Here is a 15,678-nt window from a genome sequence, read left to right as displayed (position 1 = left end):
TCCCCGCTCTACCCACTCTGCCCCTGTGTTTTCCTGCTCTGACCCTCTGTCTCCCCGCTATGGCCCTGTGTCTCCCCGCTCTGCCACTGTGTTTCCCCGCTCTGCCCTGTGTCTCTCCGCTCTGCCCCTGTGTCTCTCCGCTCTGCCCCTGTCTCTCCGCTCTACCCCTGTGTCTCTCCGCTCTGCCCCTGTGTCTCTATGCTCTGCCACTTTGTCTCTCCGCTCTGCCACTGTGTCTCCCCGCTCTGCCACTGTGTCTCTCCGCTCTGCTGCTGTGTCTCCCCGCTCTGCCGCTGTGTCTCCCCGCTCTGCCACTGTGTCTTCCCGCTCTGCCACTGTGTCTCCCTGCTCTGCCACTGTGTCTCCCCGCTCTGCCACTATGTTTCCCCGCTCTGCCACTGTGTTTCCCCGCTCTGCCACTGTGTTTCCCCGCTCTGCCACTGTGTTTCCCCGCTCTGCCACTGTGTTTCCCCGCTCTGCCACTGTGTCTCTCCGCTCTGCCCCTGTGTCTCTCCGCTCTGCCCCTGTGTCTCTCCGCTCTGCCCCTGTGTTTCTCTGCTCTGCCCCTGTGTCTCCCAGCTCTGCCACTGTGTCTCTCCACTCTACCCCGGTCTCTCCTCTCTGCCCCTGTGTCTCTCTACTCTGCTACTATGTTTCTCTGCTCTGCCCCTGTGTCTCCCCACTCTGCCCCTGTGTCTCCCCGCTCTACCCACTCTGCCCCTGTGTTTTCCTGCTCTGACCCCCTGTCTCCCCGCTATGGCCCTGTGTCTCCCCGCTCTGCCACTGTGTTTCCCCGCTCTGCCCTGTGTCTTTCCGCTCTGCCCCTGTGTCTCTCCGCTCTGCCACTGTGTCTCCACGCTCTGCCACTGTGTCTCCCGCTCTGCCCCTGTGTCTCCCAGCTCTGCCACTGTGTCTCTCCACTCTACCCCGGTCTCTCCGCTCTGCCCCTGTGTCTCTCTGCTCTGCTACTATGTTTCTCTGCTCTGCCCCTGTGTCTCCCCACTCTGCCCCTGTGTCTCCCCGCTCTACCCACTCTGCCCCTGTGTTTTCCTGCTCTGACCCTCTGTCTCCCCGCTATGGCCCTGTGTCTCCCCGCTCTGCCACTGTGTTTCCCCGCTCTGCCCTGTGTCTTTCCGCTCTGCCACTGTGTTTCCCCGCTCTGCCACTGTGTTTCCCCGCTCTGCCACTGTGTTTCCCGCTCTGCCACTGTGTCTCCCCGCTCTGCCACTGTGTCGCCCCGCTCTGCCCCTGTGTCTCTCCGCTCTGCCCCTGTGTCTCTCCACTCTGCCCCTGTGTCTCTCCGCTCTGCCCCTGTGTTTCTCTGCTCTGCCCCTGTGTCTCCCAGCTCTGCCACTGTGTCTCTCCACTCTACCCCTGTCTCTCCTCTCTGCCCCTGTGTCTCTCTGCTCTGCTACTATGTTTCTCTGCTCTGCCCCTGTGTCTCCCCACTCTGCCCCTGTGTCTCCCCGCTCTACCCACTCTGCCCCTGTGTTTTCCTGCTCTGACCCCCTGTCTCCCCGCTATGGCCCTGTGTCTCCCCGCTCTGCCACTGTGTTTCCCCGCTCTGCCCTGTGTCTTTCCGCTCTGCCCCTGTGTCTCTCCGCTCTGCCACTGTGTCTCCCCGCTCTGCCACTGTGTCTCCCGCTCTGCCCCTGTGTCTCCCAGCTCTGCCACTGTGTCTCTCCACTCTACCCCGGTCTCTCCGCTCTGCCCCTGTGTCTCTCTGCTCTGCTACCATGTTTCTCTGCTCTGCCCCTGTGTCTCCCCACTCTGCCCCTGTGTCTCCCCGCTCTACCCACTCTGCCCCTGTGTTTTCCTGCTCTGACCCTCTGTCTCCCCGCTCTGCCACTGTGTTTCCCCGCTATGCTCTGTGTCTTTCCGCTCTGCCACTGTGTTTCCCCGCTCTGCCACTGTGTTTCCCCGCTCTGCCACTGTGTTTCCCGCTCTGCCACTGTGTCTCCCCGCTCTGCCCTGTGTCTTTCCGCTCTGCCACTGTGTTTCCCCGCTCTGCCACTGTGTTTCCCCGCTCTGCCACTGTGTTTCCCGCTCTGCCACTGTGTCTCCCCGCTCTGCCACTGTGTCGCCCCGCTCTGCCCCTGTGTCTCTCCGCTCTGCCCCTGTGTCTCTCCACTCTGCCCCTGTGTCTCTCCGCTCTGCCCCTGTGTTTCTCTGCTCTGCCCCTGTGTCTCCCAGCTCTGCCACTGTGTCTCTCCACTCTACCCCTGTCTCTCCGCTCTGCCCCTGTGTCTCTCTGCTCTGCTACTATGTTTCTCTGCTCTGCCCCTGTGTCTCCCCACTCTGCCACTGTGTCTCCCCGCTCTACCCACTCTGCCCCTGTGTTTTCCTGCTCTGCCCCTCTGTCTCCCCGCTATGGCCCTGTGTCTCCCCGCTCTGCCACTGTGTTTCCCCGCTCTGCCACTGTGTTTCCCCGCTCTGCCCTGTGTCTCTCCGCTTTGCCCCTGTATCTCTCCGCTCTGCCCCTGTGTCTCTCCGCTCTGCCCCTGTGTCTCTCCGCTCTGCTCCTGTGTCTTTCCGCTCTACTCCTGTGTCTCTCCGCTCTGCTCCTGTGTCTCTCCGCTCTGCCCCTGTGTCTCTCCGCTCTGCCACTGTGTCTCCCCACTCTGCCCCTGTGTCTTTCCGCTCTACCCACTCTGCCCCTGTGTTTTCCTGCTCTGCCCCTGTGTCTCCCCGCTATGGCCCTGTGTCCCCCCGCTCTGTCACGGTGTCTTTCCGCTCTGCCATGGTGTCTCTCCGCTCTGCCACGATGTCTCTCCGCTTTGCCACGGTGTCTCTCCGCTCTGCCACGGTGTCTCCGCTCTGCCACTGTGTCTCTCCGCTCTGCCCCTGTGTCTCTCCGCTCTGCCCCTGTGTCTCCCCACTCTGCCACTGTGTCTCCCCACTCTCCCCCTGTATCTCCCTACAAAGCCCCTGAGTCTCCCTGCTCTGCTACTGTCTCCCCGCTCTGCTAATGTCTCCCTGCTCTGCCCCAGTGTCTCCCCGCTTTGCCCAAGTCTCCCTGCTCTGCCACTGTGTCTCCCCACTCTCCCCCTGTATCTCCACACTAAGCCCCTGAGTCTCCCTGCTCTGCTACTGTCTCCCCGCTCTGCTAATGTCTCCCCACTCTGCCACTTTGTCTATCCACTCTGCCTCTGTGTCTCTCCCTGTGTTCAGCGCCGCTGAATACAACGGCACTGGAGAGCATGCCAGAGATCAAGGCCCCACGTGCCATCTGTGGCACAGGTACCGGAGGTTGCCGACCCCTGGAATAGAGCATGAGTGTTGAACACTGAGTGTGTATCAACCACGCATGCTCTGAATAGGAGGAGTGAGAGTACATGGTACAATCCCTTATCACAGTGACCGTACACTCAGACAGACGGAAAACGGAAGTTAGAGCTCATGTACAGGGCTGAGGCAGAAGTTAGGATTTCAGGAGGATTTCAGGTTAACAAGGCATCACATGATAGAAGATGAGATACACCGCTAGGGACAACTATTCAAATGCAAGTACATTGCAAAAAGATTTGGTTTGACATATTTACTTTAACAGGATTGGATTAATTGGTTCCTGAAAACCTGTTTAAAGAGAGCAACTCCTGCCAGTGGTCTAGTTCAAGTTAAGTTATCTATCTTCCAAGAAAATAAAGAACGTACGTGACTTTGCTAAAACAAGAAAAATCCATGTACACACGCAATAGTTAAGAATAGTTTTGGATCCTTGAAATGTCCAACAAAATGATAATAGCACGTATATGAAATTTTCAATTTAAAACAAGTTTATGGTACTTCAATAAATATAACTTACAAAGTCAAGTTAATCTCAGGGAAGCAAGTGATCCAATCACAGTGTCAAATCATTGCTCTCTATGCAAAAGGTCTATTTCTCCAATCAACAAAGGTTTATTTAGAAACCTGCTGTGTGAGTGGCTTGTCATCTGTGCCAATTCTGCATGTGAAGAGAGCCAAGCCTGATTGGATGCACGGCTCACAACTAGTGAGGAAGCAGAAATAGAGTTCAGATTTCAATAATGATATAAACAGAAAAGAAGAACGATATCATGTGAGACCAAATACAGCAACAAAACAACCTGAACCCTATAGAGAAATTTTCTGTGAATTGTAAAGAAGCTCTTGAAAAATGCTCACCTGGGCTTACCCTACTGAATAACCGTCTAAATATATACAATTCATCTGCCTGTCACATTATACTGGAGGATGGAACAGAATGTGAGGAAGTTCACAGTTAGAAGGTTTTTCTCTGTATATCTGCACAAGAAACCCAGAACAAAGACTTCCAGCTTTAGCAGATATGAGGTAAGAACACATTGTGAACTGAGATGTGGGTGCTGCAGTGCTAGGAACGAATGGTCGCTTTTTAAACTTGCCTAAGAAGTTGACAATTTTTTCAACTACACTGCCCTGATTATTTGTGATTGAACCTTGCAAATAACTTATAGAATTGTACAGTATAAAAGGATGACTGGTAAAAATCTGGACTTGTGGCTGAAAAAAATGCATTTATTGTGCATTATTGTAACGATCAATTAGCAATTATCATAGACTTATCAATCACGACCTTCTACCGTAGCGCTGTACATTGTTAAACAAGGAATTACAAAGTTAAAAATGAAACATTTATTTGAGCTGATCGCTGAAGATTGTAAATGACGTGTATTTGAAACATATATAATTTAATACTTCATGTGAATACAGTGGCTAGGGGCAGGAAAGACAGCAGGAGATCATTACTGTAAGTAATCATTTATTTACAAGAATGCACTTACAGTCTCAGCTGCAGATGGAGAGTCAAATGTACTTCAACATCTACCTTCCTATCATTTGGCTTTAAAAGGATAGCTCAAAAATAACAAATTATTACGCCTCTTGTGTAAATATGATACAAATTTAACATACATACAAAAATTCACTTGGACAAGAACTACCTAATTTTCTTAAATAAATTGATGCACTTAATTGATATATAGAATTGTTACTACAGTTGAATTTTATATATATGTATGAATATTTTTTTTTACGGTATTTATTTTTGTTTTGATGGATGTTGTAACCAAATACTAAAATATCTCACTAATCTTCTTCGGCTGGTTTTAAATTGCCTCATTTAATGAACAATATTCCCAGCAGAGCTGAGATATTAATATATTCATACCTGTTACAAAACTGTAGCATACCATTAACAATGCTGCATCTTTTTGTTGTTAGTGCAAACTCATTCTAATTTACACTATTTTGCTGTGAACATGATTCTCCACAGGCACAGTGCTACCAAATTTATACTGTGTTAAAAATCTACTAAGCATACTATGCGTCTTACTGTATATTCACTTGAAGTGCTTGTAGATGTTGAGGTCGCTCCTACACCTGCCATCCATTCCCGTCTCTGGCATCTCTATGCTCACTTTCCATGAAATCAAAGCATAATGTGGCTCTGTAGTTTACTATGGAGAAAGTAGAAACAAGGACTCACCCATTAGTTGAATATACCCTACAAGAATTGTCTAAAATTGATTAGCCTCTTTCAAAATCTTCTAGAATGATATCATTATGTAAGATGGATAATTATATTTGTGCAGATGAATCAGTATATACCTGCTACTCCTTGCAAAACAGCATAATACTCACTACATGATCACTCATTAAATTCAATTGAATGCAGTGGTTCCTCAATTTACAATATTAAATTGTTATAGGATGACCATCATAACTGAAAAATATTATAATTTGAGAAACTCTATGAAAAAATGAAAAATTTATTTCGGTTCCAAAGTCTCCAAAATGTCAGTCCGAAATGAAAAAAAATAAAATAAATGAAGATTGAAAAAAATAAGCACACTAGCTTATTCAGGGTCCTGTGTAGTACAGACATTGTACAATAAACATAAAATAGAGCCACACTCACCTGATATCCAAAACAGCAGCTCATCCTGATACAGGTAAAGAGCAGTATAGTACATACAGTACATTTTCTATGGAAAGAGAGCAGCAGGTCCGGCCTTAGGTTGGATGGCACCCTGTGTGGGACTCTCTACTGCTGCCCTCCACAAACCAAAAATTAACCACATATATAGACAGGCACATGCTGGTACAGATATACTGTACATACATACAGGAATATTTAAACATACAGGCAAATATACATACAGGCAAATATACATACACATACATACACATAGGTAAATATATAGACATACAAACACACACACACACACACACACACACACACATACACACACACATACACACACACACACACACACACATACACACACACACACACACACATATACATACATGCTGGAACATATACAAATACATAAAGGCACACATTTAGACACAGGCAAATATATACATACAAACTGGAACATATAAAAATACATAAGTATATATACACACACACACACACACACACACACACACACACAGACACACACACACACACACACACACACACCCATATATACCCACACAGGCACACATATACCCAGTACAGATAATGTAGTAGGTATTACCTGCAGCTCTATGTAACACCAATGATAACACAGGAGTACAGTTAATGTAGTAGATATTACCTGCAGTCCTATGTAACACCACTGGTAACACACAATGATAGCTCTCTAAGTACAGGTAATGTATTAGATATTACCTGCAGACAGATGTAGCACCACAGATAACACACAGTGATAACTCTCCGAGTACAGATAATGTAGTAGGTGTTGCCTGCAGTCCTATATAACACCACAGATGAGACACAGCGATAACTCTCTGAGTACATATAATGTAGTAGATGTTACCTGCAGTCCTATGTAACATTACAGATAACACACAGTGATAACTCACTGAGTACAGAAAACTTATTAGTGTTACCTGCAGTCCTATGTAACACCACAGATAACACACAGTGATAACTCTCTGAGTATGAAAAATGTAGTAGGTGTTGCCTGCAGTCCTATGTAACACCACAGACAACACACTCTGTTAACTATACCCACACAGACACACTCACATACACACAGAGACATATAGTCACACACAGGCACTTACCATCTCTCCTTGCTCACATGCTCACAGGTTTCTTGGAGGAGTGGGCTGTGGGCGAAGCTTCCTTTTCTCTTGCTGCCTCTACTCTTGTTTCCTCTGTGTTTGTAATGAGAAGCAGAGGATATAGAGCTCAAACTTCCTGCCCAGTGGCGTCCCCTACATGCGGGGTGGCTGTTGATCCCTGTGCACACTAACAGGTCGCATACCCCTAAGGCTGGCCCTGGAGAACAGTACAGTACTTTCAGTACAGGTAGAGAGCAAGCTAAGGTAGACAGTAGTACAGTACATGCAATACAGGTAGAGAGAAGTGCAGTACATGTAGTGCAGATTGAGAGAACCGTATAGTACATGTAGTACAAGAAGAGAGCAGTACAGTACATGCAGTACAGGTAGAGAATACAAAAAAAGTACATATGGAACAGGTAGAGAGCAGTACAGTACATGTAGTACAGGTAGAAAGCAGTACAGTACATGTAGTAGAAGTAGATAGCAGTATAGTACATGTAGTAGAAGTAGATAGCAGTATAGTACATGTACTACAGGTAGACAAAAATTCAGTACATTTAGTAAATGTAGAGAGCAGTACAGTACATGTAGTACAGGTAGATAGCAGTAAAGTACATGTAGTACAGGTACAGAGCAGTACAGTACATGTAGTACAGATAGAGGGAAGTACAGTGCATCTAGTATAATGTAAATAGCAGTACAGTGCATTTAGTACATGTAGAGAGCAGTGCAGTACATGCAGTACAGTTAGAGAGCAGTACATTATATGTAGTACAGGTAGAGAGCAGTTCAGTACATGCAGTTAAGGTAGATAGCGTACAGTGCATGTACTACAGGTAGATAGCAGTACTGTACATTTAGTACAGGTAGATAGCAGTATAGTACATGTAGTCCAGGTAGATATCAGTTCAGTACATGTAGTAGAGGTACAGAGCACTACAGTAGATGTAGTACAGGTAGAAAGCAGTACAGTACATTCAGTAGGGGTTGAGAGCAGTACAGTACATGTAGTACAGGTAGAGAGCAGTACAGTACATGTAATAGAGTTAGATAGCAGTACAGTACATGTAGTGCAATGTAGATAGCAGTACAGAACTTGTAATACAGTAAAAAGCTATATAATACATATAGTACAGGTAGATAGACGTACAGTACATGTCGTAAAAATATAGAGCAGTACAGTACATACAGTACAGGAAGATAGCAGTACAGTACATTTAGTATAGGTAGAGAGCAGAACAGTACATGTAGTACAGGTAGAAAGCAGTACAGTACATGTAGTATAATAGATAGCAGTATAGCACATGCAATACAGTAAAGAGCATTACAATACATGTAGTACAGGTAGAGAGCAGTTCAGTATATTTAGTCCAGGTAGAAAGCAGCACAGTACATGTAGTACCGGTAGAGAGCAGTACAGTGCATGTAGTATAGGTTGAAAGCAGTACAGTGCATGTAGTACAGATAGAGAGAAATACAGTGCATGTAGTACAGGTAGAGAGCAGTACAGTACATGCAGTACAGTTAGATAGCAGTGCAGTACATGCAGCAGAGGTAGAGAGCAGTGCAGTACATGCAGTACAGGTAGAGAGCAGTACAGTACATGAAAGGGCAGCCTTAGGATAGATGGTGCCCCGTGCAAAATTATCTTTCGGAACCCCACCCCCATTATAAAAATGCCCCATAAAATAGTATAATGCCCCCGCATAGTATAATGCCCATGCCCCCACACAGTATAATGTCCCTTTAGTGCCCCCACACAGTATTATGCCCCTTTAGTGCCCCCATACCGTATAATGCCCCCATAGCTGCCCCATACAGTATAATAATAATAGTTAATAATATAATAAATTATAACCCCTTCAAGGACACAGTATTTTGTCCTCTAATTGTTTCCACACAGTATTATGACCCCCAAGTGCCACACACAGTATATTGCTCCCTGTAGTGCCCCTACACAGTATAATGTCTGCTTAGTGGCCCCCACACAGTATAATGCCCCCCCTCCCCTGGCTGCCACACACAGCCCCCACCTTGTAGATAGTGCCCCTGGTAGATTGTGCCATACAGCCTCCCTGTAGAAAGTGCCATAATCCCCCCCGCCTCCTCCTTGTAGACAGTGCCATAATCCCCCACCACCTCCTTGTAGACAGTGCCATAATCCCCCACCACCTCCTTGTAGACAGTTCCATAATCTCCCACCTCCCCCTTGTATACAGCACCATTCAGCCCCCACCTCCCCCTTGTAGACAGTGCCATACAGCCCCCAACTCCTCCTTGTGGACAGTGCCATACAGAGCCCACCTCCCCTTTGTACGCAGTGCCATACAACCCCCACCTCCCCCTTTGTAGACAGATCCATACAGCCCCTACCTCCTCCTTGTAGACAGTGCCATACAGCCCCCACCTCCCCCTTGTAGACAGTGCCATACAGCACCCACCTCCCCTTGTAGACAGTGCCATGCAGCCCCCACCTCCCTCTTGTACACAGTGCCATACAGCTCCACCCACCGCCCTCTTGTACACAGTGCCTCCTTTAGTGCCACACACACACACACACACACACACACACACACATACACACACAGTATATTGCCCCCTGTAGTGCCCATACACAGTATAATTTCCACTTAGTGGCCCCCACACAGTATAATGCTCCCTCCCTTGGCTGCCACACACAGCCCCCACATTGTAGATAGTGGCCCCTGTAGAAATTGCCATAATCCCCCACCTCCCCCTTGTAGACAGTGCCATACAGCCTCCCACCTCCCCCTTGTAGATAGTGCCATACAGCCCCCCAACTTCTCCTTGTAGACAGTGCCATACAGCCCCCTCCTTCCCCTAGTAGAGTGTGCCATAATCCCCCACCTCCCCCTTGTAGACAGTGCCATACAGCCTCCCACCTCCCCCTTGTAGATAGTGCCATACAGCCCCCCAACTTCTCCTTGTAGACAGTGCCATACAGCCCCCCACCTCCCCCTAGTAGACAGTGCCATAATCCCCCACCCCCCTTGTAGACAGTGTCATACAGCCCTCACCTCCCCCTTGTAAACAGTGCCATATAGCCCACCACCTTCCCCTTGTAGACAGTGCCATTCAGCCCCCCCACTTCCCCCTTGAAGACAGTGCCATACAACCCCCACCTGCTCTGCTATAGTGTTCAATAGTATCGGCGCCCTAATGACGCTGATACTATTGAATGGGGCGTCGCTACCGCTGTAGTAACTACAGGGTCTGCTAGTGACACCACCGGGCGCAGGGGGCCCATCCCGGCGGGCGACAAGTGCCCCCTCTTGCCCGGTGTCGCCGCTAGCAGCCGCTATGGCTGCTACAGCAGTAGAGACGCCACTGAGAGACGAAGCGCCAGTGCGGAAAGGCGGCTGCAGAGTCGCCGGGCCCGTGCGCATCTTAAAGACAAGTAGGGGAAGGGAGCCCTCTTCCACCTGCTGGAGTGATGCGCCCTGTGCAATGGCACAGGTCACACACCCCTAAGGCCAGCCCTGAGTACATGCAGTACAGGTAGAGAGCAGTACAGTACATGTAATACAGGTAAAGAGCAGTGCAGTACATGTAGTACAGATACATAGCAGTATAATACATCTAGTCCAGGTAGATATCAGTTTAGTACATGTAGTAGAGGTAGAAAGCAGTACAGTAGATGTAGTACAGGTAGAAACTGCACAGCACATGTAGTAGAGATTGAGAGCAGTACAGTACATGTAATAAAGTAAAAAGCAGTACATTACATATAGTATAGGTAGATAGTAGTATTGTACATGTGGTAGAGGTAGAAAGTAGTAAAGTACATGCAGTACAGGTAGAGAGGAGTACAGAACATGTAGTACAGGTAGAGAGCAGTACAGCACATGTAGTTCATGTAGTACAGGTAGTACAGGTAGATAGCAGTATATTAGTACATGTACTACAAGTAGATAGCGGTACAATATATATATAGTACAATGTAGATAGTAGTACAGTACATGTAGTACATGTACATCGTAATACAGTACATGTAGTACAGGTACAGAGCAGTACAGTACATGTAGTACAGATAGGGAGAAATACAGAGCATGTAGAACAGGTAGAGAACAGTACAGTACAGTACTTGCGGTACAGGTAGAGAGCAGCACAGTACATGTAGTACAAGGTGTATATGAGTACAGTACATGAAGTACAGGTAGAGAGCAGTACAGAACATGTAGTACAGGTAGAGAGCAGTACAGTACATGTAGTACAAAGTAGATAGTAGTACAGTACATGTAGTACAGATAGATAATAGTACAGTACATATAGTACAGGTAAAGAGAAGTACAGTACATGTAGTACAAGGTAGATACTAGTACAGAACATGTAGTACAGGTAGAAAGCAGTACAGAACATGTAGTACAGGTAGAGAGCAGTACAGAACATGTAGTACAGGTAGAGAGCAGTACAGAACATGTAGTACAGGTAGAGAGCAGTACAGTACATGTAGTACAGGTAGATAGCAGTATAGTAGTACATGTACTACAAGTAGAGAGCAGTACATTACACATAGAAGAGGTTGGACTGCAGCCTAAAAATCATAAGGGGTAGCCTCCATGACCGTTATAGTAGGGAGGGGGTTAATAATTTGGGTTACGTGAGGGGCAGTGCAGGGGATGGCACGAGGAGCTAGGGGGAGGAGGAGGAGTAGAGTGATGGGTATGCTGTTCTTTTCGCTGTTTTAAGCAGCGGGAAGAGCAACTAGAAAATAACAACTCTTACCTTGTCCTCATGGCGTCCGCTGACAGGCTGCTGGAGCAGCTCCGTGCTGCTGAGCACCATGGCCCGGGGTGGCTAGAAGAGCAGGTGGCTGTTCTGGCCAGGATACCTCCATCTGGCCCCTCTCCCCGCCATGCCCGGCGCTCTGTGACAACTGCCGGGCTGGACATGCTCCCCTCGGCCCCCTCTCCCCTTCCAGTGGCATGGCGGTGGGAGGGGAATTATTTCTTAGTAGTGCTCCTGCACTGAGCGGGGACTTTATTGCATCGTCGGGGGCGGTGGCTGTTCAGGCCTGCTCACCTCGCCGCTCCCGGCGTTCCTGCCCGCTGCCAATGCTTAGCCCGGAGGTCGTCCCGCGGGTCAGGCACCGTAGGGGGAGCCCCTCTAGGGACGCTGCAGGCCAGACATCTGGGATGGATATCCCCACTCAGAGCCTTAGTCCTGGCAGGAATCCTCAGCCGCGGCGGGTCTCGGCGGTTAACAGGGAGTCGCAGCTTGGGCTCCAAGTCACACCCCCTCCTTCTGATGCCATTCCAGGTGTAATGTCAAGGGCCGCCCCGCATGGTGATGTTCCGGCCAGGGGGCTGGCTTCTTCGCGGTCTTCAGGGAAGACTCCTCGATCTTCAGCAGCAGTGAGACGCAATATTTGGTCGGAAGTCTGGGTCCCTTCTGTCGGGCGGCTGGTGGCTGGCCCATCTACCAGCACTCCGGGGTCCTCGTGTCGAAGATGGCTATGTGATTGCCAGACGTCAGCGGTGGATGAGATGGAAGATGGCGAGTTGCAAGAGCCTCAGCGTGGTCAGGACTTTCCGGTTGGCGAAAGCACAGCGCCTGGGCAGCCTGGTGGGTGTATAACACCTTCTTTGCCTTATCCTGCAATTTTTATGTCGGGTGTAGTGGGTGGGGGGGTAAGTGAGCGCGGATGCATCGGGCATCGTTAGTGATGCCGAAGGGGGTGATCGTTTAGCTGATTTAGTGTGTTGTTTGCGCGAGTTAGTCGGGCGCTTGGATAGGGCATCTGCGCCAGCAGTCCCGGCGGCGTCCCCGGTAGTAGTCTGGGAAGGTTCTCGTGACGTTGGGGGGGGGGACACAGTCATGGCCCATTGTCGGGGAGCCATTGGCGGCGTCCAGGGAGGCGGTTGCGGTGTCGGTTCAAACCGAGGGGCCATTAGGGGCTCACCTTAAGCAAGAGGTCCGTGAGCAGATTTGGAAAGATGAATACATACAAATTTTTTCTCGTCTGCTGCTTGCAAAGTTTAATTTGGACAAGAGCAAGCGGGACGAAAGTAAAAAGTTGTTGGCAAAAACTGACATCGAGGCTGCTTTCCGATTGTTGCCAATTCATCCCGAGAGCCAACGGCTGTTGGGATGTTTCTGGAATGGGGGGTTTTATGTCGATCATTGCCTTCCTATGGGGTGCTCTCTTTCTTGCGCATACTTCGAGGCGTTTAGTTGCTTCGTGGAATAGGTAATGAAGGGTGTAGCCGGGGTTGATCCCTTAATTCATTACCTCAACGATTTTTTGTGTGTCGGCCCCAACAGTTCCCCTATTTGCGGTAATTTGTTGTACTCCTTACAAAAAGTCGCGAGGGATTTTGGGATTCCACTAGCGCCAGAAAAAGCAGAGGGCCCAGTCACCACTATCTGTTCTTTAGGAATCTAGATAGATTCGGTTGCGATGGAGTGTAGACTTCCCGAGGATAAATTAAATTTCCTGCGTCAGGAGGTGAGGCGAACTTGTCACTTAAAAAAAATTACCTTGCGCGGTCTTCAGTCCCTGCTTGGGAAGCCAAACTTTGCATGTCGTATTATGCCCATGGAAAGAGTTTTTTGCAGACGTTTGGCAGCAGCGACAGCGGGTGTACGAGAACCGCATCATTTTGTGCGGATAGGGGTAGGACATTGGGCAGACTTAAGGGTATGGGACGATTTCCTCGGTCAATTCAATGGTAGATCTCTCTGGATGTCTCTGTGCAGGATACGTGCAATCCAGACCTTTTTACTAACGCGGCAGGGCCGGCCGGTTTTTAGCGCTTACTGTAGGGGCCAATGGTGTACGGGGAGTTGGCCGTCAAGCTGGGTGGTCAGTGGTCTCACGCGTAACCTGGTCCTGCTCGAGCTGTTCCCCATCGTGGTTGCTATGACCATTTGAGGGAACAGGCTCAGGGATAAAAAGGTTTGCTTCCATTGTGATAATATGGGGGTGGTATTAGCGATTAATAACATCTCGGCATCATCTCCGGCTGTGGTACAGTTGCTGCGTCACCTGGTGCTGGTTTGTTTGTCAATTGTATCGCTGATGCTCTTTCTCGCTCGCAGTGGGATCATTTCCGACAATTGGTGCCAGGAGCGGATCTGCTCGGTTTGGCCTGTCCAGAGCATCTCTGGGACCTGGTTTTGGTGCCGTGGGAAGTTTGATCCGAAGGTCTTTGGCGAGGTCAACGTAGAACGCTTATGCTGCTAGTTGGCGGCAGTGGGAGGAGTTGGTAAGAGGTTTAGGTGACGTCATCTCGGATCAAGACAAGTTGGTGTCCTTGTTGTATTGGTTGGGGGACGCTTATGAGGCGGGTTTTTCCGTAGCTGAGGTTATTAGTTTCATATCTGCTTTGGCTTTTGGTTTTAAGTTGCGGGGTTTACGGGTTGTGACCAAGGATTTTTTGGTGGGGCAAGCTTTGAGAGGTTTGCGGCGCGGCAGGGCGGAATTATATCAGAGGCGGCCTGTGTCATTTACTCTCCACTACTCCTTGGGGACATCTGTTGAGTCAGTCTGCAATTCACCTTTTGAGGTTCAGCTGTTTCGACTAGCTTTTTCTCTCGCGTTTTTTGGAGCACTTAGATTGGGTGAGTTGGTTTCTCCTAGTACATCGCGGACGGGGGACCTGAGGCAGGAGGATGCACATCTGTATGGGCACAGACTGGAATTGTTTTTGTGGTGGTCCAAGACAGACCAATTGGGTCGTGGGAAGCGGATAGTAGTGTTTGCTCTCCCGGGGTCGGCTGTATGTCCTGTTAGTTGCATGCTTGTTTTTAGGCGACAGGTAGGGGGACCTGAATTACCTTTGCTCTGTCATGAAAATGGAATGTTCCTGCCAGGTAGCAATTTTGTGCTGTGTTTAAAAAATGCTTATCTGAGGTCGGAGTCAGTTCCGCCTATTACGCTTCTCATTTGTTTTGCATCAGCGCGGCGTGCGTTGGGGGCTGGATGAGGAGGGTGTGCGTCGCATTGGGCGTTGGGAGTCCAACAGGTTTTGCACTTACGTCCGCCCACAGTTGTTATAAGTACTGTACTGTTTAATTGTTTGTGTTGCTCGGTTTGTATGGCGGTGGGTTGTGTTGTGGTCGTGGTGGATCGGCTTACGTTTGTGCGTGCCTGTTTTTCTTTTCATTTCAGATCGGCGCCTGTGTCTGGTCTAGCTGTTAGGGCACTCATATGTGCATTGGGGCTCCCTGAGAGCAGATGTTCGCCCTGATGGTCGCCAGCTCCGAATTCTGCGACATGACGCGGTCCTGCATTGGCTGGGGTTCAGAGGTACTGTATGTGAAGCCGGGTATTGGCCGAATTCCACACATACTCGCAGCTAGATTGGGTTCCAGAGGTCCTGGTGCTACACGTGGTCGGGAATGATTTGGGTATACGCCCATTTCGTGAGCTGGTACAGGACATTAAGCATGATCGTTTGTGCTTCTGGGCTTCTTACCCGAGCCTGATTGTAGTCTGGCCTGACATAGTCCCTAGGAGGCATTGGCGGTTTGCACGGTCGGTGGATAGGATTGACATGGTCCACATTAAAGTGAACCGAGCTGTGTCATGATTTGTAGTCAGGAATGGTGGCATTTGTGTGCGTCACAGGGATTAGGAGTCAGGGGAAG

General features: G+C 49.0%; 1 protein-coding gene across 3 annotated transcripts in view; it reads left to right on the top strand.

The window, feature by feature from the left end:
* Positions 1-3,967: 3,967 nt before the first annotated feature.
* LOC142761124 (ribosomal protein S6 kinase alpha-2) overlaps positions 3,968-15,678 on the top strand; it is a 372,393-nt gene continuing 360,682 nt past the window's right edge. For all 3 annotated transcript variants that reach the window (XM_075864316.1, XM_075864315.1, XM_075864314.1), the window contains exon 1: positions 3,968-4,314. In XM_075864316.1, the coding sequence (XP_075720431.1) occupies positions 4,216-4,314 (99 nt within the window). In that variant the 5' untranslated portion in view covers positions 3,968-4,215. The remainder of the gene's footprint in view (positions 4,315-15,678) is intronic.

Source organism: Rhinoderma darwinii, chromosome 4 (genome assembly GCF_050947455.1).
Source record: "Rhinoderma darwinii isolate aRhiDar2 chromosome 4, aRhiDar2.hap1, whole genome shotgun sequence".
NCBI lineage: Eukaryota > Metazoa > Chordata > Amphibia > Anura > Rhinodermatidae > Rhinoderma > Rhinoderma darwinii.
The sequence above is the reverse complement of the archived record's forward strand: the minus strand, read 5'-3'. Positions and strand labels throughout refer to the sequence as shown.